This window comes from Carcharodon carcharias, chromosome 6, assembly GCF_017639515.1.
Source record: "Carcharodon carcharias isolate sCarCar2 chromosome 6, sCarCar2.pri, whole genome shotgun sequence".
Taxonomy (NCBI): domain Eukaryota; kingdom Metazoa; phylum Chordata; class Chondrichthyes; order Lamniformes; family Lamnidae; genus Carcharodon; species Carcharodon carcharias.
In genome coordinates, this window is record NC_054472.1 from 6,817,271 (window position 1) to 6,838,957 (window position 21,687).

The 21,687-nt window shown below is 40.0% G+C and overlaps 2 protein-coding genes across 7 annotated transcripts in view; one reads left to right on the top strand and one right to left on the bottom strand.

The window, feature by feature from the left end:
• snrka (SNF related kinase a) overlaps positions 1-16,122 on the bottom strand; it is a 35,062-nt gene extending 18,940 nt beyond the window's left edge. For 2 of the 4 annotated variants that reach the window (XM_041189666.1, XM_041189662.1), the window contains exons 1-2: positions 15,922-16,103; positions 6,640-7,355 (exon numbers count right to left, since the gene is read on the bottom strand). In XM_041189666.1, the coding sequence (XP_041045600.1) occupies positions 6,640-7,228 (589 nt within the window). In that variant the 5' untranslated portion in view covers positions 7,229-7,355; positions 15,922-16,103. Of the gene's footprint in view, positions 1-6,639; positions 7,356-15,893 lie in introns of all 4 variants that reach the window. The other 2 variants (XM_041189663.1, XM_041189665.1) reach the window with 2 other exon arrangements.
• The window catches only part of pomgnt2 (protein O-linked mannose N-acetylglucosaminyltransferase 2 (beta 1,4-)), a 37,021-nt gene continuing 31,442 nt past the window's right edge, over positions 16,109-21,687 (top strand). For all 3 annotated transcript variants that reach the window (XR_005943306.1, XR_005943307.1, XM_041189674.1), the window contains exon 1: positions 16,109-16,301. The gene's annotated coding sequence lies outside the window, so the exon portion shown is untranslated. The remainder of the gene's footprint in view (positions 16,302-21,687) is intronic.

Consider the following 21,687-nt stretch of genomic DNA (forward strand, 5'->3'; position numbering starts at 1 on the left):
TTAAGGGTCAGCCACATTGCTGTAGATCTGGAGTCACATCTAGGCCAGACTGGGTGATGACAACAGATTTCCTTCCCTAAAGGACATTAGTAACTCAATGGTTTGTTACAACAGTTGAACCATGTCATAAATGCTCCCTCTGTGGCCAACAAAGCCCTGGAGTGGGACTTGAACCTGAAGCTTCAGAATTGCTTCCTATTGAGTCACAAGATCCTGGGCTCCAGCGGACTGGAAAGTGAAGTGCTGTATACAATGAGTTTTTACCGCTAAGACCTTAGCATGATTCCAGTCCAGACCAAGGGCATGAAAATCTCATTAGTCAGTAGTCTGTAACAACCCAATGTGTTTTGCAGTTTAAATTTAGTTCCTGGTGTTAACTGACACTAATTGCCAATCTGACTCAAGAAAAGCAAGGATAATTAATGTAAAGTATGATTTTCTAAGGTAAAGGGGCTCAGGCATGTTGATGGGACAGAGTAAAGAGTAAACTCTGCCCTTGTGCATTTGACCTGTGAGTACTTAATGCTGACAATTAAGCTTGCAAGATTAAAATGTCACTAATATATCTGACATTAAAAATTTAGCACTGTGTACCAAAATCAGAACCAATTAATTTCTCTACATGCAAAGATTTTGAACAATATTTTCAGAATGTTGGATAACCAGTTGTGTTGGTTATAATCAGAATTCTTTCCTTCTCAAGTATGTAATCAGAAACAACCATGGCAATTTAACCAGTTAGAACAGTCATGCAGCACAAGAACTGACTCACGCTTACTGGAGCTAACCCACTCTAATAAACATACCTATAGTACATTCCAACCACACCTCTCAGTGCCTCAAATAAGGTACTTTGCATAAGAGAAATGAAAGTTACACATTGTGGAACTCCTACATCCTGGAGGTGGCAGCTCTTGGCCATATACAAATTTACTTCGATTTTGTAATTCACTCAGATATTGGACAACGTCTCCTTTGAATGAGCAAGTGCTTTCCAAAAAGACTTTTACTAAAATCCACTGCTCCTAGCCCACACCTTTTATTTATATTCCTGATTGATGCCATACTCCAGCAAGTGCCTTCTCAGTGTTGGTAGGCTGTTTTCAGTGGAGTTCAGAGGTAAACTGGGTTCTAAACTGAAGTCTACACTACCATGAAGTGTTACCAAATAGCAATCAAAAGAACTTTATTCTCTTTACTTTTAGTGCCCAATAGTCAGTTACACTGGTTGAGCTCAGCTAATTCAGCAGCGTGGTGATAAAGGATTTACAACTACATTGCACCTTCCATGACCACAGAATGTTCCAAAGTACTTTTGAAGTGTAGTCACTGCTGTCATGTAGGAAACACAGCAGTCAATGAACACAACAAGCCCCCACAAATAGCAATGTGATAATTGACCAAATAATTTGTCTTAGTGATTAAACCTGCAACCTTCCAATCTGTTTGGCTCAACTATTCACTGAAGAAATGGGGCCAACCAAGTAACAAATTATTGCACCTGCGTTCCTATTCATAGTAGAACTATGCATTTCACTGCTACAAAAGATAGAAACACACTAGCTATGTGTGGCTAACTGGGAATCCAAATGTGCCTAATTGTGTGCCTGATCAAATAATTTAAAAAAGTAACAGACACCATCACTGGATGTGTGATCTCAATGCTCATTGCAGAGCATATACACATGCCCTTTAACCTTGTGTGTGTTTGTAAAATGGTAACAAAGAAAGAGGGTGCTTTATGATCATCGGGGGTGCTTTACTTCCTTGGTTACCAAATGGTGGTAGCTATTTTAAATATATAAGTAAACTTACTAGCCATACTAGCCATAGCAACACCTATGGCTAGTTAGCAATTTCTATTGGGCAACATTGTTTTAGAGACACAAAATCCTCTTTTAAGAAATTGTTGTATAGCAAGTAATTTCCCTGCACCTCTGCAATAGAACAGTTGTACAAATGGGCAATTAGCTGGGTCTCAAAAAGGCTACAAAGAAACTAATGATAGAAATGAGACGTATTCAACAAAAGAAAGCTAGTGGCTCTCTGCAAGGTCCACTCAGTCTATTTCTCAAGTATGCAGTCAGAAACACCACGGCATTTTAACAAGTTAGAACAGTCATAAACACAAGAACTACTCACACTTAACGTAGCCAACCCACCTCTAATAAACATACCTATAAGTACATTCCAACCACACCTCCAATACATCAAACAAGGTATTTTGCAAAAGGGAAATGAAAGTTACATATTGTGGAACATCTACATTGAGAAAGTAGCCCTCACACATATATAGGCAAATTTACTCAGATTTTGCAATTTATTCAAATAATGGACATCAATAGCTTCTTTGAATGAGTGCACGAGAAGGATCCAATACCCTGCCCCCAAATGGCACATCTACATCACACCAAGTTTGAGAATGGCACATGGCTAGGAGAGGCGAGATGCAAGAACTTATACAACTACAAGGAAAGAAGTCCCATGAGCCCATCTCCATGCTACATGGTTTTCACTGACCCATTGGAACAGCAGGAAAAGAGGAGAGGGTGGGGTTGGGGGGAGGTGTGACACATTGGTTATAATCCGATTGCTTAAAATAATTTTGTGAGAAGGCAACACAATGTAACAGGCTAATTAATAAAAAAGATGGAATGATCTAAGATAAGACTACCTAATTAAGAATGTGCAAGGCTATTTGGGTAAAGGGAAGCTGGTTTATTCGCAAGCAAACACAGGTACAGAAATCGGAATAAGGATATTCTCTGGATAGCTTTTAAAGCACTCTTTGGGTTTTGAAATAACTTAATCTGTCAGGATCAAATACTAAATTGGTGACCAATGCCTGAAATAACACGATGACAGACAGACAGACAGAGCTATCTCCCAAACTGGGCACATTAGTGTCCAATGACAAGTATACAATTTCCTTCTAAAAACCCACAGCAATCATATATGACATGACATATTTGATCATATAAATTTTCAATTAGATATATGTATCCAACTCCCTTTTGAAAAATTGACGAAATAATTATTGCTTTTGCTAAGAGTCTTCTACACATCCACCTACCTGCAGATTTCTCTCCCTCCTAATTTCTACATGAATTGGAGGATCATTAATTTTAAACCCCTCACTTCTAGTTTGTGCTCAGTCTCCATCAAATACCCTGTTTATATCTACAGTTTACAAGTACCTGCATTTTAAAGACTTGGGTCATGATCCCACCTAAATCTTTTCACTAATGAAAACAGGTTTAGCAATATGCTTCTCTCCTCAAGGTCCAGGAAACATCCTTTTCTTCCATACCCAAGACCTCACCTACTTTATGCTATATAACACACTGAATTCACTAACTCCTATTACATGGTAGAGATCAATGGGAAGTGCATAGCCAAAATGAGCTTTATATTTGGTCATTTTGTATTGTAAGCAGTAAGTGCACAGCTAAATTGTGAATCCTTAGTTTTTACAACCCTGATCAGGATAATCTGTGATTGAATTTATGATCAACTAATCCAACAAAAGAACTGGAGAAATCATCCAAAATGTCTTTTGAGTGAAAGAGAGAAAAGAGATGTAAAAGAAAGATTGGCTCTTAGGTCACCACTAGAAACAGCCATTAGAATTAAACAGATTCAGAGAGTGACCAACATACAAAAGTGTGGTTCTATCAGTGTGATGACATGCGTGTGCCTGATTGCAATGCAAAATGACCAATGATAGAACAGTAAACAGGCTGGATCTTATGACAAGAGCCCAGAGGAGCTTCCCCTTTCTGGTTTTATGATGACACACAGGAGATAATTGTAACCCTGCAGGAATATGACTTCTTTGCTCTTCTTGAGTGTGCCTATAATTGGATCATCAATTAAGAAGAAAATCCTGGTATTTTTCTTGAAACAAGATGTGTATTGGTTCAATATTCTAGCCAAACACACCCCAATTTACTTACAACAGCATTTTAAATGCCTAGCCTTTGGTACTCCAAAACAAAAACAGAATTACCTGGAAAAACTCAGCAGGTCTGGCAGCATCGGCGGAGAAGAAAAGAGTTGACGTTTCGAGTCCTCATGACCCTTCGACAGAACTTTGGTACTCCATTTACCAGAACAATTCTACACCTGGTGACTTGCAGATAGCATCTCTTCACATCCAATTTTGATAGCCTTGTTTACAAGCCTTGTTTACAACACTAAACCACATAAAATGCTATTGGGCCTCACTATCCTCTGCATAAATCACCCACTCCTCCAGGATAATCCATGCAAAGGAAAGTTAAGAGCAGGGCTATTTATTCCACTACCACAGAAACAGCAGGAGGCTATTCAGTCCCTCGAGCCTGTTTAACATTCAATGAGATTATGGTTGATCTATATCTCAACTCCACTTACAACTTTGAATCCATATCGCTTAATACCCTTACTGAATATAAACTTGAGCCTTTAAAATTTCATCTGACTCAACATCCAGAGAGGGGAAAGAGTTCCAGATTTCCACTTCCCCTTGAATGAAAAATTGCTTCCAGATTTCAGTCCGGAATGAAAGGGCTTAGTTCTAATCTTAAAATTATTCCCCTTTGTTTTGGATTCCCACAGAGAACTGAGTAAATCATTTGTCTGTATCTACCAAATCCCATCCTTTAATTTCAGTCAAACGAATCCTCAAACCTTCTAAATTCATGGGAATACACCTTTGCAGCTCTAATATATACTGCTAACTCTACACCATACCCCTCCAGTATATCCTTCAAGGTGTGGTGCCCAAAACTGATTGCCATTTTCCAGGTAGGACCTGACCAAGGATATACACAATCTGGAAAAGAACATACTCTCTTCTGTATTCTAAATCCATGATAAATGCCAACATTCTATTAGCCTTTTTGATTACCTTTTGTACCTGTGAACCAGTTTTTAATGATTTGTGCTTGATAGGCACAAAATATTCATGAAGTTATACAGGAAGAGATGGAGGGGCACTTGTGTGATCCCTATGTTTAAGGGAACTAATTGAGAACCAGGAAACCACAGGCACCTTAATTTTACTTCAAGTCTAGGCAGGTTGCTAGAAGATATAATTAGAGATATGTTATATCATATAGAAAGAGCAAGGGTTATTAGAGAATCTCAATGTAGCTTCAAAAAGGGTAACTTTTTTCAACAATCAGATCAAATTTTTCAAAGCAGTTACACGATCGATAGATATCCAGTGAATGTTGTGTACTGTGATTTCCAAAAAAGGTTTTGATAAAGCCCTACACAAGAGGTTACTAAATAAGATTCCATCTTCTGAGATTGCTGGGCATCTCCAGGGTTTGATAATAAAATATTGTATACACACACACACGGTAGTTATTAATGGTTGCAGCTTTGTACGGGGAGCTGGGAACTAGCAGAATCCCACAGATATCCTCATTAGGCCAGTTTCTCTTCATTTTTAGTAATAACACAAATATGTATGTGGTAGTTGGTACCTTAGACAAATTAAGTAGCCAGCAAGAGGATCTAGATGACAAGGGGAATGTGCCCAGTGAATGACAGATGTCTTCCAATTGCACTGGAAGCATTGCAATGGACTGGGGTAATACCATCGTGTGTTTACACCATAAGGTTGGCTACTCAAGACTGAACAGAGAATGAACACTACAAGCACACAATTGGTGTCATTCGGCTGCTGTGAAAGTGACTATCACATTAGGGTGCATAGGTAGAATAATTAAATATAAAACTGAAGTTACTAGTTCTTGCCTTGTACAAGACCTTTGTCCAGTTAGATCTAGAATACTGTGTCCTGTTTTGGTACCTTCACATAGCAGGTGGTGTTGAGGCACAAAGACAGTAATTCGATTGATACCTGTTTTAAGAGCTTTAGTTATAAACCTAGACTTAGGGAACTGGGTTTCTTAGTTAGGAAAAGTGCTAGGGGTGTAAATTAGAATTTTAAAATAATGAAGGAATAAAAATCCTGCCTCTGGGGACAGACTATTTAAGCTAGATGAACATGGGATGATCGGGGCATCAGTATAAGTTACAAAAAGCACATAATTAGACAAGTGCAGATTTGTTGCAAGCCTTCAAAAGGTAGGACATCCGTCATTGGGGTTAACTGGAGCTTGTTTGATTGTAATTCTCCAGTGAAAACATGGCATCCAAATTTCACAACAGCAAAGTGACCCCTGCTTAATGTTTTATCCAAATCACACAGCCCAGCAATTTTTCCATCATTTCCATGTTTAAAACCTGCCAGGCTGTTCTCAAAACTGGAAACAGAACATAAGATGTTTATAGCCAGGTTATTTTTCCTATATTAGGACAGGTTTATTCTCCCTTTCAGAAGAATGAGTGGGTGCAGGAGTAGGCAGCTGTGGATTGCATTGTGTCATGGAAGGTTCGATAGACCAATTGAATCTTTTTCCTGTCCTCTATTTCTGCATGTTCATATATAACTGGGCAAATTTTTAAAACCACTTCAATGTAATATCAATTAAAAATTAAAAGAAACTAGGAGCAATTTAATTGTTGCTGACAGCTACAGCACTTTTCACATTCATCTAAACATGTAAAAGTGATCCAATTTATAATATCAAAAAAGAAATTTGATGACTTTATCTCAAAAGGCCATATTTATAATGAACATACCTACTGCAGGCGCATCATACTCATCACCGAGCAGAATCTCTGGGGCGGAATACGCAAGTGACCCACAGCTTGTTGTTAACTTCTTTCCAGGTTGAAACTTGTTACTAAACCCAAAATCTGTAAGTTTTACAATTCCTTGTTGTTCAAAGAAGACTACATTTTCTGGCTTCAGGTCTCTATGAACAACGTGCAGCTTGTGGCAATAAGATATTGCATGCACTATCTGTGCAAAGTATTTCTTTGCTAGATCTTCACTAAGACCATCTTCATGTTTCATGATGTAATCAAACATATCACCTCCATCTCCCAATTCCAGAATAAGATAAAGTTTTGTTTGAGTGTCAATCACTTCATACAGACGGACAATGTTGGGATGTTGCACCAGTTTCATACATCGTACCTCCTGGAACAAATGTCCTGTAGCTACAGAGTCCAGTTTTGTTTTATCAATGACTTTCACTGCTACTTTTTCTCCAGTGAAAACATGGCGTGCAAGTTTCACAACAGCAAAGTGACCCCTGCCTAATGTTTTATCCAAATCATACAGCCCAGCAATTTTTCCATCATATCCACGTTTAAAGCCTGCCATGCTGTTCTCAAAGCTGGAAGCAGAACATAAGATGTTTATATCCAGCAGCAGATAAAATGTGCAATTATTTCAAAAAGTCCATCACAGACAAGGAACCCATTTTCCCCGCTGTTTAATATGATGAATCCTGCAATACAAAAAAGAGGAAAACATTAGCTTCACTAATGTGTTTGAATACAAAATAAAGTACAGCACTAAGGTGTAAATCAGTTTATGTGCACAAGGGAAAAATATTTGCAATTCATATTTACAGAATTAAAACAATGTGATGACACCACTACATGAAGTACCTTATTGTTACTCAAGCAGAAAAGAATACATCTACACCATCCTGTTTCTCAAATGCTTATATATCTGATAACAGATAAATTTCACAACTTAGAAGACTATTTCAAAGGTAGTTACCTAATTAAAAGTTTCAAACTAGGCTAAGAGAAACTACATGCAACATCATTAAACATCTCAATTGTACCGGAGTACGAAGGCAAAGTTAATGATCTATCACATGAAACTTGGCCAAAATTTATGGAACAATTGCAAAGTGAAGACAGACTTGCATATCTCCCTACAAATACTGTAACTGCAGGAAAGGTTAAATCATTACTCAGATACATATAATGATTCAACATAATGGAACCCATGCAGCAGATTCCAGCTCAGCCTGTAGATAGTTTAACGGGTTAATGGTTGACAGTGTTAAACTGACAGTCTACATCAAGAGAAAGAGTTATTTCCTATTGGCCACTGGTTTTGGAAGCATGGAAAATTTACTGCACAGGAGACCATTCAGCCCAGTGTGTCTGGGCTGACTGAAAAAGCACTACCCAACCTAGCTCTTGGTTCATAGCTCTGTAAATTATGAGACTTTAAATGCACATTTAAGTATTTTTTTGTTGAGGATTTCTCCCTCTACCACCCTTTTTGGCAGCGAGTTTCGGACCCTGAGCTTCAGTGAAAAGATTTCTTCTCAACTCCCCTTTAATATTTGTCAATTACTTGAAACTTATGCCCTGGTTATTGACTTCTCTGATAAGGGAGATAGGTCCTTCCTATCCAGGATCCTTAATTTTAAATGCCTCAATTAGATTTCCTCTCAGCCTCCTCTGTTCCAAAGAAAACAATCCCAGCCTATCCAACCTTTCTTCATAGCTAAAATTCTCCATTCCTGGCAACATCCTCGTAAATCTCCACTGTACCCTCTGATGCTATCATAGCCTTCTTGCAATGTGGTGACCAGAACTGTACACAATCTTTCAACTACGGTCTAACTAGTGTTTCTCCTTCTCACTACGTGTTATCTGTTAAACACTCAGGATCCAAATTTACAATGGAATTTAAAAACTGGTCAAAGGTATAAAATTTATAGGATTTGCAGCATGATGATCTGTGACAAATCATGAACCTTGGTAAAGGTCAGTAGTATATGTGGTAACTAATTGCTTCAGTTTCGAAAACCTGTTGACGTCACTAGTGATGTGTTAATGTTCTAGAATTGCTAACTTAGATCTATAACTGTCTTAAGTGTCTTTAAGGTACTTACAATGAACAGTATTCCTCAGATACATTACAAGATACCAAAGAATACCAAAGACAAGAAAATACTTTAAAATTCCCCAGTAAAATGTAGCATGAGAAAATAATCATACATTTGGTTCTACTGTTTCCACATCATATTTCCTTTTGGTTTCCTTTACAGCCAATGCCGTCATCAATTATCACTTTAAATTTACTTACTACATTGTGGCTTAAATTCAAGTAGATTACCTACACCACATAGGCTGCAGCAGTTCAAAAAGATAGTTCACAACTGCCTGCTCAAGGGCAATTAGGGGTGGACAATAAATGCTGGCCCAGCCAGCGACACCCACATCCCATGAATGAATTTTTTAAAATGTATCCAAAGTCTTTAGCATAAATGCTAAAGGTGTACCATTCCCCAATTCAAATCAAAGGGACGCTTCACACATCAGATTCACAGGCTAAATAGTTCTCTATGCAGTTAGCATTTTGCAGTCCATGACCAAAATTTTGAAATCATTTTTCAATAATTTACATGAGTGATCAGAAATACACTTAAAAATTAAGACCTGCCTGCCTAAAGCTCTTTCAAAGATCAGTTAGGTAGAGCACCAGTTATTTCTGAGTACAGAATTAGAACTAATTTCAATATCTGGCTCAAAAGCTTCAAAGAGGCTAAAAGTCAAATTAAGAACACGTTCATCACAGGTGTCACTGCTGTCTTTGAAGGCTGGTGCAAAATCACCACCACACGTTGTATTATCAAAAGGATCTGCCAAAATAATTTTCACCGCAGCCTGCTTTATTGTATTTTGTGTTACAAAGAATCTTTCAGAACAGGATTAGAAAGTACACTGGAAGGAAACTGTTCAATTTGGCATTGGGGTGTAGAAGTTCTATGATGTATGGCTGATGAGACTTGATCGATAACCAAGCATTAAAAAGGGTTACAAATATTGACAATCTAATTCGGTAAAGCAGTTAAATATATTCTCTATATTGAATCCAAAGCTAAATAAAAGCTTTGTTCATAATTTAATGTTTTTGGATTTGTGATGCTTAAAAATAATACATGCAGATATAAGCACAAGCATGGCTTAAATTAAACATATGTATTTGGCTTTATGATAGATGTGTGACAGTGGCCATTAAGTCAGCATTCTTGACCAAAGGTTAACAAGTGACCTGCTTTACATCCAATGTGTGTCCAACAGATCTGGAGCCACTATCCAGTGTCAATATTTTCTTCTTGCAATGTGCATTCACGTGGGAATAAATTTAAGCTGAATTTTTTTAAGCCAAGTTAATAGATGTACGATATAGAAAGTTTTAAGTTTTGTCATGTTTGTCTCAACCTTAATATTAGCTCTACATTCATTTATTTCTGTTCATTTTCTACACCCAAATAAAGAATCATATCACTTTGTAATCCACAACTATTGGGAAGGGAGAAGTTTTGTCACCCAGAAAAGGTATCTTCGCACCTTAATACCAGGTTTTACATTCCTTCCTAAACATTTTAGCCTGAATCTTGTGTAGTGAAAAAACTCACTTTCAATTTAAATATAAACTTCCTCACTTAGGCAAGTGACAAATGGTCCTGAAACATCAGAAGATACTACAGTTAGCAACAGAATGTGAGATTAGTGATAACCTAAACAGCAGTATTCATACCAAATATTACTGAATTAATTGCTGATCAATTAAAGACAGTTTGCCAGCCAAATAGTACAGAATAATTTTTTTTTAAAAATGCACATTGTTTGTGTGGAAATAATTTTACAAAGCTCAATAGGAAAAACCCGCTTATGACACAGATACATTTCAAATCATACATCATTATCTAAGTCACTGTCAAGCAACAATTGAAAAAATATGCAATACAAAAAAAATCACCGATTATGCAAAAATCAAGCTTTACTATCATCCAAGATCTTTGTTAATTAAGGTACTAATAAGCTTTGATGCTTCTCAACTTGATCCTGATGGGATGCAGGATGTTTCAAAAATATATACAATATATAAAATAACTGGGTTTGCCTAATGTATAAATATAAACAGTAGCAAATTCTTGAAGAAGCTTATCACTATTCAAAGTTGAAGGGAGGTATGAACAAAGATTCGGAATTAAGATGCTTGGTCTGACTAAAGTAATGCTGGAACAATATTTGGTAAAGATGTAAATTAGCTCAATCTAAATAAATGGAAAGACCAACCCCCAATTTACAATAACTTGCATTTATTTTGTAGTAAGGTGTACCAAGGCACTACATAGGAGCAAACAAATTTAACACTGAGCAACAGAAGAGGACAATAAGACAGGAAGCCAAAAACTAGGTCACAGAGTTAAGTATAAGCAGTGTCTTAAAAGGGAGAGACAAAAAGGTTTCGGAAAGGAATTCCAGAGCTTAGATGCTATGCAACTTAAGCATGGTTACCAATGTTACACCAATAGAAATCAGAGATGCACAAGAGACTGGAACTGGAAGAATGCAGATAGCTCAAAGTGTGGGCTGGCGGAGTTTATAGAGATATGGAGGAGCAAGGCCACACAGTAATCTGAAAACAAGGATGAAACTTTTAAAATCAAGGTATTGCTGGATCAGAGGTCAAGGTCAATAAGCACATGGTGATGGGTGAACAAGGCAGCAGAGTTTTAGATCAGCTCATGGAGAGCACACGTCATTCATAATGACGAAAGGAGGGTGAGCTTTGCCTAAAGCTGGTCTTACCTGGATAAGAGCACACAATATGATCACATAGCAAAAACAGAATTACCTGGAAAAACTCAGCAGGTCTGGCAGCATCGGCGGAGAAGAAAAGAGTTGACGTTTCGAGTCCTCATGACCCTTCGACAGAACTTGACAGTTCTGTCGAAGGGCCATGAGGACTCGAAACGTCAACTCTTTTCTTCTCCGCCGATGCTGCCAGACCTGCTGAGTTTTTCCAGGTAATTCTGTTTTTGTTTTGGATTTCCAGCATCCGCAGTTTTTTTGTTTTTATGATCACATAGCATCCAGTTTCTTCAGGTAGACCACCCATCCATCAATTTCCCGAGGGATTAAATTGAAAGCCTCACAAGAACAAGTGGGTGGTCTCAAGTTTTGACTTTCTGGTTGAGGATCCGGATAAAACCAGAGACCCATACATTAATCAGAAGGGGAACTTATGTGAACACTGAGGCCAACCTCCACAGTGCCAGTCAATTTGCATTTATATAGCACCTTTAACATGATAAAAAATTCCAAATTGCAGGAAGATCAAACAACAATTGACATTAAGCCACATAAGAAATACTTGGGAAGATTATCAAAAGCTTATTCGAAGAGGTAGGTTTCAAAGAGCATCTCAAAAAAAGGACAGAGGTAGAAAAGCAGAGAGGTTTAAGGACAGAATACAAGATTTTAGGGCATAGTCAGCTGAAGGCATGGCCACCAATGGTAGAGCATTTAAATCAGGGATGCTCAAGAGGAGTGCAAGAGGCCTAAGGATTGCAGTGCTGGAAGAGAATAGAGATAGGAAAGGATGAAGCCATTGAGGGATTTAAAAACAAGGACGGAAGTTTTAAAACCGAGACATTTATGGGCTGATATTTCCTTATTCACAGAAGTGTGATGCATGTGGGAACACATTTCTACCCAAGGAAAATACATTTATTTTCCTGGATACAGTATAAAACAATAGTTGCAGTGGCGATGCCTTACAAACTCCTTTACAGATATGCTAAACCCATAAAACAATGACCTAAATCCTTGAGATTTGTACATTACTCATTCATCCCACACCACTAACACCTTCAATGGCAGATATATAACCACCAACACTTCACTCATGCATCATAGCTCCAATTGTTCTATAATTATACTGTTGAGAAAAATGCAATGGGATTTAAAATGCTAATTTGAATGATAAAATATGAAAACAGTGATAATAATATTACAACTTAAAAGGTGATGCGTCAGGGAAATGGGCAAGAAACAGACTCAAGGAGAAAAAATATTTTCTTTTTTGTTCACTAAACAAGTCAGATTGAGGCATTCACTTGGCAGGTCAGGCAGCATCTGTGGAGGCAGAAACACAGTTAATACTTCAGGTCAATGTCCTTTCATCAGGTCACAGACCTGAAACACGTTAACTCTGTCTCTTTCTCCATAGTTGCTGCCAGAGCTGCTGAGTATTTCCAGCATTTTCTGTTTTTCTTTCAGATTTCTAGCTTTTGTGTCGGAGTGAGGTATCCTCTGATATAATCCATTTCAACTCCTGCTACTACATTTGAAACATTCAATTACATACATATGCACAAGCCCACGTAGGCTAGAGTGCACAGCACCATACAGAATGTAAATATAATTAAACTGCCAGAAAGTTACAACTATCCACAGCTATAAATGTTAAACATCCTTAAAAAAAAAGACACCTTTCTGTGCATTGTAAAACTACTTAGGTCATTTGAAGTTTCAAAGTTCCATGAAGAATGGAGAATTATATTTCCTCCCACATCAAACATGATGTAGCAGTTAAGTAATTCAGGTACGTATACAAAGATTGCTCAAGCTATTATAATTTCATTTTCCCGATTGAACCAAAGAGCACTCAGACTTCCCCCCCCCCAGTATTTCAGCTGACAACACATTAACGGTCCATACCTCAGATGCCATAAGAATTCTTGTGCATGGCATTTTCTATTTTACCTATCATTGCTTTAAAATAAAACAATTCTAATGTCACTGTTTGTTTGTACAGATCAACAAGCAGTTTTCCCTTAGCTGGGCTGAATTACTATACTTGCTGGCTGGTCAAAGCAAAAGGCATCAAAGTCTATCAGCAGCAAAGACCATGCCACACAGTCTTACATTTAAAGTTTGTTGCCAGATTGCAGTCACGACAAGCAACAACACAGCTACTTTCAGCATAGTGAAGCATGTGATGAGTCTGATGTAGGAAATGAATGATGCATTCTCAAACTGAGCATGACCAATGAAATTTGGAACAATGAAAATGGATAGTAGTTCTATGCTGCATGTATATGGTCACTACAACCTTACATTTCCTCCAAAACAGCTCTAAAAAGAAACACAGACACTGGTCACAAACATCACACTTAATATTTGACATGGTGATTGTTTATCAGAGTGTAGCAAGTAAGCTTCATCATTAAAGGTATAAAGCAAGAATCAACTTTGATAAACAAATGGAAAAGACCCACAATACATGGTAATACCTTCAGCATATGACAAAGTAAATGAGTACCCTTCTCACTGCAATTTAGCATAATTAGATACACTGAAATTGCATGCATAATGTTATGGGCATTAAATAGCACTTAGCAAGGTGAACAAGACGTAGCAAAGAGCATTGATGGTACAATCCATATAAATTTAGCACTTTTTTTTAAAAAAGAGCAACTGCACAGTGGTGAATTGCCACAAAATTCACCTAGATAAGAATATGTTACTGAGGAGAGGTGATGAAACTGGGAGGAGGCTCACGTAGAACAGCGACATGACCTTTTGGGCCAAATAGCCTGTTTCTGTGCTGTAAGTAATATGAAACTTTGTGGCCTTAAAAGAACACAGATCCACTGTGCAAAAATGAAAAACTACAGATGCTGGAGATCAGAACTAAAAACAGAAATGCTAGAAATACTCAGCAGGTGAGGCAGCATCTGTGGAGAGAGGAACAGAGTTAACGTTTCAGTGATGACTCTTCACCTGACTTACAAGAAATAATGCTACAGGAAAGCTACGAACAATTTGTGATAACACAGCACTGATAATAAGTGCTGTCACTGACCTCAAAAAAAAGCCACTGACTGCGTGGTTTAAAAAAAATATGGCAAAAGAGAAAAGCTAGATTTATTAATCTCAAATACTTGGAAATCAAGAACGGCTATCCCTTCCAATTTGTGACAATAACTTGCAACTTCCACTTACATTTTTGTGCTTTCAAAAGCCTGTGCTGGGTAGTGGGAGGAACGAATCAATCAAGTGAATAAGAATAATATGTTAAAACATTGGAGTAGTAAACCTTACAGCACCATCCAATAAGATAACGGCTGATCTTCGACCATGACTCCTTCTTCCCCATCTGCTCCTCATATCCCTCAATTCCCTGAAAAAGCAAAAATCTGTCCAACCCAGCCTTGAACACATTCAACAATGGAACATCCACATCCCATTGGGGTAGAGAATTTCAAAGTATCACAAACCTCTGAGTGAATATTGGTTAAAAACCCAGTGTTCTGGGTTGTTACCCAGTTTATAACCTCACTAGCTGTATCTGCACTCATGCTTGGCCACACCAAAGGCAAACTGGGAAAGAAAGGGGCAAAGTCAAGGCCCAGCAAAAGGGTGGGGGGGTGGGGGGGGGGGAGAGAGACAGACAGACGGAGAGAGAGACAGGGTGGGGGGCGGATGGGGGGGCGGGGGGGGAGAGAAGGGGCGGGGGGAAGCGGGAAGGGGCGGATGAGGGGGGCGGGAGGAGGTGGAGGAGCCAGGGAGGGATGGGGACGCGCAGGAACAGAACTCCAGAAGAGAGGGAATGAGGGACAGGGGCGGTATCAGGGCCCCAGAGGGGGGGAGGGGCAAGGATGGCGTCAGGGCCCCGGAGAGGGGGGAGGAGGGGCGGGGTCAGGGTCCCGGAGGGGGGGAGGAGAAAGGGCGGGGTCAGGGCCCCGGAGGCGGGGAGGAGGAAGGGCATGGTCAGGGCCCCGGAGGGGGGTGGGGTCAGGGCCCCGGAGGGGGGTGGGGTCAGGGCCCCGGAGGGGGGTGGGGTCAGGGCCCCGGAGGGGGGTGGGGTCAGGGCCCCGGAGGGGGGTGGGGTCAGGGACCCGGAGGGGGGTGGGGTCAGGGACCCAGAGGGGGGGGGGGAGGAAGGGCGGGGTCAGGGATCCGGAGGGGGGGTGGGGAGGAGGGGCGGGGGTCCGGACAGGCGCGGTGGCTCCGCCCCTTTATTGCGCCCCCGTTACTGCGCTGGTTACCATGGCTACTGCGCCTTGGCGCAGGGGATTTCTGAAGGCCCCGGATGGCGAGTGCCTCGCTCTCGCGCAGTATCCGACTGACGGCGGTGGAGGCCGCACAGCCAGTTCATGAGGCAACAAGAAGCAGCCGCCTCTCAACCCCGAAGCTGGACCGGCGCTTCAGCTCACCTAATCTGATTGATGCAAAGCGACTCACTCTGTTTATCGCTTAAACCACGGTTTAAATACCCGACAGAGGGACAGATCTGAGGAGGAATGCGCCTGCACGTACTCGGCCTCTGAAGCAAATTTCTTCCTTCGGCGGAATTTCGGCCGCCGCACAACCGACAGCCGCGAACAGAAGCGAAGGCTCGAGGAACCTGCGTACTCATCAACTGCGCATCCCGACAGACGTCACAGACTGCTCGCGGCGGGTGGGCGGGGCCAGCGCGGAAAAGCGTCGGAGCGGCGAGTGGGCGGGGTCACCGGACAAGGGGCAGGGCCCGTCTTGGAATCGCGCGTCAGTGCTTCCAGGGGGCGGGGCCGTTTTTGGAATCAGCATCAAAACAGTTAACAGCTTAGGTGCAACCCTCCATGGTAAGCATATTCAACACTGAAATATTGAAGATATTTATATTTTTTAATTTTTGCACTTTTTTAAGTAAATCACGTGTTTGGAATTATACAGAAGTCAGATGTAATCTGCAATAATAAGGGTGTGCCTATCCTCAGCAAAACTTTTTCCTGTCAGCTGATTCACCTGTAACTCTGGTTAGCACCAACAGGTTGCTTAAAAACACCTCTGTCCTGCAAGCAAGCTGAAAATAGAAAAAGTGCAGTAGCAAGAATGCAAGCTGGTTATAAAGCTTTATTCAAGATAGCTCTGAAAAAGTGGTGTCCCCTGACCAGTGATGCAGCACAGCATCAAGGCACCTTTGGGTGATTAGCCTGGGTCTTTGGATCACTAGCTTAGTGACATTACCACTGTGCCATTGCCTCCCCCTTTTTATAACCATATAGGTACTTTTGAATTTGCTAGGCCACTCCAGAGCAGACTGAATAAGAACAGCAGATTTCCTTCCCTAAGGGACATCAGGAAACCAGACTGGTTTTTTTTTTACAATACTGAGAGTAGTTTTTTATTCCAGATTTATTTATTAACGGAATTTAAATTCTCCAGCTGCAGTGGTGGGATTTGAACTCATGTCACCATATCATTTGTCCAGGTCTCTGGATTATTAACCAAGTAACATAGCCACTATGCTACTGTATCCTGTAGTGGTATGAATTTGCATAACTGAACAAGTTGGGTTTTTTATGATCCGACAACTTCAAGGTCATTTTTACTGATTCCAGTTTTTATTTTATTAATGACATAAAAATATTTGATCTTGAATAGTCCATGTGATAGTTTCTTATTTAACATATCTTGAACAAAATGACCAATTCACTGACGAGGATCATTTTCAAACTTGTCAATCAGCTACACGGGATGTCATAACTAGGTTTACCAGATTTTAATTAGATTTGAAAAATAAAAATTCCAATTATTTATTAATTCCTTTTTTTTCCTCCTGGTATCCAAATCTCTGGCAAGAGACAGCAACCTCCCTAATTAGGGAGCTGTCAATTCAAGGGGCCATGACATATTTATCTACTTTGCATCTTCAATACTGACGTGAGCTGGTGCAAAGATACTAATTAGGTACACCTGGAAATACCAGAATGTGCACATTTTTTTTTTTACAAGGACACCCTTTAATTTGAATGTCTCTTACAGAAGTGATAAGAATTCTATACCATGCTCTTCTATCCCAGAGGCATGATTACAAAGCTGAGACTCCCAATTTGTGCTGAGGGAGAAATGCATTGTCAGGGCTGCCATCTTTTGGATGAGGCTGTTCAACTGAGGCCCCAATCTCCCCTTTCAAGTGGATGTAAAAAAAAAAAAATCCCATGGCACTATTTCAAAGAAGAGCAGGGAAGCGCTCCCTGGTGTGCTGGCCAATAATTATCCCTCAGCCAACATCCCTACAACATTATCTGATCACAGTTGTTTGTGGGAGCTTGCTGTGCACAAAGTGGTTGCTGCGCTTCCGATATTTCAACAATGACTGCACTTCAAATGTATCTTATAGGTTGTAAAGTGCTTTGGGATACCCTGAGCTCATGGAAGGTGTTATAGAAATGCAAGTTCTTTCTTTTCATGATAGACGCAAATGTTTAATATCTCTCACACCAGCAGTTTTTCCAACATTTTAGACGCAATCTTAACTTTCTTCCAGGCTTTCCAGGTAGTGCCTAGGATGTTTTCTGCAGCAGAGAGTTCGTCCAGGCCCACAGCAGGGCTTATCTGAGGAAAAGATTCACTGGAATGCTAAATGGGGTCACTTTCCTGTTGCTCACTTCCTGAAGCAGCAGCTGTACAGCCAACTCAACAGGGCCAGTTGTTGGTTCTGGAGGGCCATGCCATGACCTTGCCTATTACTCCGTTTCATGCTCAATGAATGATTTGCTGCCATTGAAAGCAAAAATCACTTTTAAGTCCCTGCTGCCCTTTAAATGGCAAGGCAAGAAATTCCACTTCCAATTGCGTGAACCCCCTGCAAGGACAGGAACTTGCAGAGAATAGCTCACAAGGTGCAAATCCAGTGGTTTTGCTGAGGAGCAATCAGGTGGCCGCTGCCTCTACTGTGCATCAATGGTAGTTCAGTTACCAGAAAATCTGACGTCTTGTGAGAATATTGATACCCTGTACTTAATGAGACAAGAGTCCTTGCTTGACCTCCTGTTAGAGATAGCAACTGGAACATTTAAAATCAGTGTCCTAAAGGTGACAACAAAAAACCACCATCCCCAACATTGCCCTTTCCAGTACCTCAGTGACCATGAATGCTCAGTCTTTGATGTGCTGCCTGGGCCCTAAGCTCTAGAATTCCTTCCATACACTTCTCTGAATCTCTCTCTCCCCTTCTAATATGCTCCTTCCAAAACCTAAGGAGCATTTCAGTACTGTGTACACTATTGGTCTCCTTATTTAAAGAAGGATGTAAATGCATTAGAAGTAGTTCAGAGAACATTTACTAGACTACTACCAGGAATAGGCCGGTTTTCTTATGAGGAAAAGTTGGGCAGGTTAGGCTTTGCATCCACTGGAGTTTACACCATAAGACATAGGAGCAGAAGTAGGCAATTTGGCCCATCATTCAATGAGATCATGGCTGATCTGATAATCCTCAATTTCACTGTCTTGCCTTTTGCCCATAACCCTTGATTCCCTTACTGATTAAAAATCTATCTATCTCAGCCTTGAATATACTCAACGACCCAGCCTCTACAGCCCTGTGTGGTAAAGAATTCCACAGATTCACTACCCTCTGCGAGAAGAAATTCCTCCTCATTTCTGTCTTCAATATTCAGCTCCTCTATTCTTCCTGCCAACGTGCATAACCTCACATTTTCCCACATTATATTCCATCTGCCAAGTTTTTGCCCACTCACTTAACCTGCCTATATCCCTCTGTAGACTCTTTGTGTCATCCTCACCACTTGCCTTCCCACCTATTTTTGTGTTATCCCAAACTTGGTGATAGTACATTCATTTCCCTCATCTAAGTCATTAATATTTTGGTAAATAATTGTGGCCCCAGCGCTGATCCCTGTGGCACCCCACTAGTTACAGGTTGCAATCCTGAAAATGCCCCCCTTATCCCAACTCTGTCTTCTGTTAGTTAGCCAGTCCTCTATCCATGCTAACATACTACCCCCAACAACATGGACTCTTATATTATTAAGATACCGGACATAAGGCTACTTATCAAATGCCTTTTTTTCGAAGTCCAAATATATTACATCTACTGGTTCCCCTTTTATCTATTCTGTTTGTTACCTCCTCAAAAAATTCTAATAAATTTGTCAGGCATGATTTCCCCTTCATGAAGCCATGCTGACTCTGCTTGATTAGATTATGTATTTCTAAATGTTCTGCTATTACATCCTTTATAATAGACTTTAACATTTTCCTGATGACAGATGTTAAACTAACTGGCCGAAGGTTACCCATTTTTGTCTCCCTCCCATTTTGAAAAGGGTGTTACATTGGTAGTTTTCCAATCCTCTGGGACTTTTCCAGAATCTAAGGATTCTTAGAAGATTACTGCCCGTGCATCCACTATCTGTGTAGCTACTTCCTTTAATATCCTAGGATGCAACCCATCAGGTCCAGGGGACTTATCGGCCTTTAGCCCCATTAGTTTCCCTAGTGCTTTTTCTATAGTGATAATTATTATATTTATTTCCTCCCCTTTTTGCCCCTTGATTATTTAGTACTTTTGGAATGCTATTAGTGTCTTCTCCCATGAAGACTGCTGCAAAGTATTTATTCAACTCCCCTGCCATTTCCTGGTTCCCCATTATTATTTCTCCAGCCTCATTCCCTAAGGGGCCTATGTTCACTTTGACCTCTCTCTTCCTTTTTATGTATTTAAAGAAGCTCTTACTATCTGTTTTTATATTACTTGCTAGTTTATCCTGAAAGTTTATTTTCTCTCTCTCTTATTTTTGGTCATCTTTTGTTGGTTTTTAAAACTTTCCCAATCTTCTGGCTTACCATTAATTTTTGCCACATTGATTTTTCTCTCAATTTGATACTATTCTTAACTTCCTTAGTTGGTCTATTCCCTTCCTAGAATCCTCCTTCCTCACTGGGATATATCTTTGATGTGAACCATGAACTATTTTCTTAAATATCTGCCATTGTTCATAGACTGTCTTTTCTGCTAAAATCCTATCCCAGTCCACTCCAGCCAACTCTGCCCTCATTCCTTTGTAATTACCCTTATTTAAGTTTAGCACAGTTGTTTCTGACCCAAGTTTCTCGCTCTCAAACTGAATGCTAAATTCTACCATGTTGTGGTCACTGTATCCTAGGGGATCTTTTACTCTTGCGATCAGTTATTAAACTTGCTTCATTACACATTAACAGATCCAAAATAGCCTGATTCTTGGTTGGATCCACAACATGATCTAGGAAACTGTCCTGAATACACTCTATGAATTCTTGCTCGTGGCTACCTCTGCCAATTTGATTTTCCCATTCTACGTGATTAAAGTCACCCATGATTAATGTACTGCCTTTTTTACATGCTCTCAATATCTCCTGATTTATTCTGTCCTACATACAGCTACTGTTAGGGGGCCTGTGGACTAGTCCCACCAGTATAATCTTCCCCTTGTTATTTTTTTTTACTTCCTCCCAAATGGATTCTACATCTTCTGATCCAAGATCATTTCTTGCTATCGTACTTATTCTATCTTGTACTAACAAAGCTACCCCTCCACCCTTTCCTTCCTGCCTGTCCTTTCGAAAAACCACATGCCTCTCAATATTTAGTTCCCAGCTTTGATCTCCTTGTAACCATGTCTCTGTAATGGCTATAAGATCATACCCATTAAGAGGTGACTTGATCGAAACCTTTAAGATCCTGAGTAGCCTTGACAGAGTGGATGTGGAGAGGATGCTTCCTGTTATGGGAGAATCTAAAACTAGGGTTCACAGTTTAAAAACAAGGGGTTGCTCATTTAAGACAGAGATGAGGAGAAATTTATTTCTGAGGGTTGAGTCTTTGGAACTCTCTTCCTCAGAAGGCAGTGGAAGCAGGGTCTTTGAATATTTTTGAGGCAGAGCTGGATAGATTCTTGATTAGCAAGTGGGTGAAAGGCTATTGGGGATAGGTGGGAAGTTACAATCAGATCAGCCATGATCTTATTAAATGGTGGAGCAGGCTTGAAGGGCTAAGTGGCCTACTGCTGCTCCTAGTTTGTATGTATGTAAGTTTTTAGTTATCTGTTCTAATATGGTTCAGTGTCAGATTTAGTTTGATTATCACTTCTGTGAAGGGTCTGGGGATGTTTTACTGCATTAAAGCTGCCATATAAATGCGAGTTGTTTTGCTATTGCCGTATTGTGCACATCAGAAGCTCC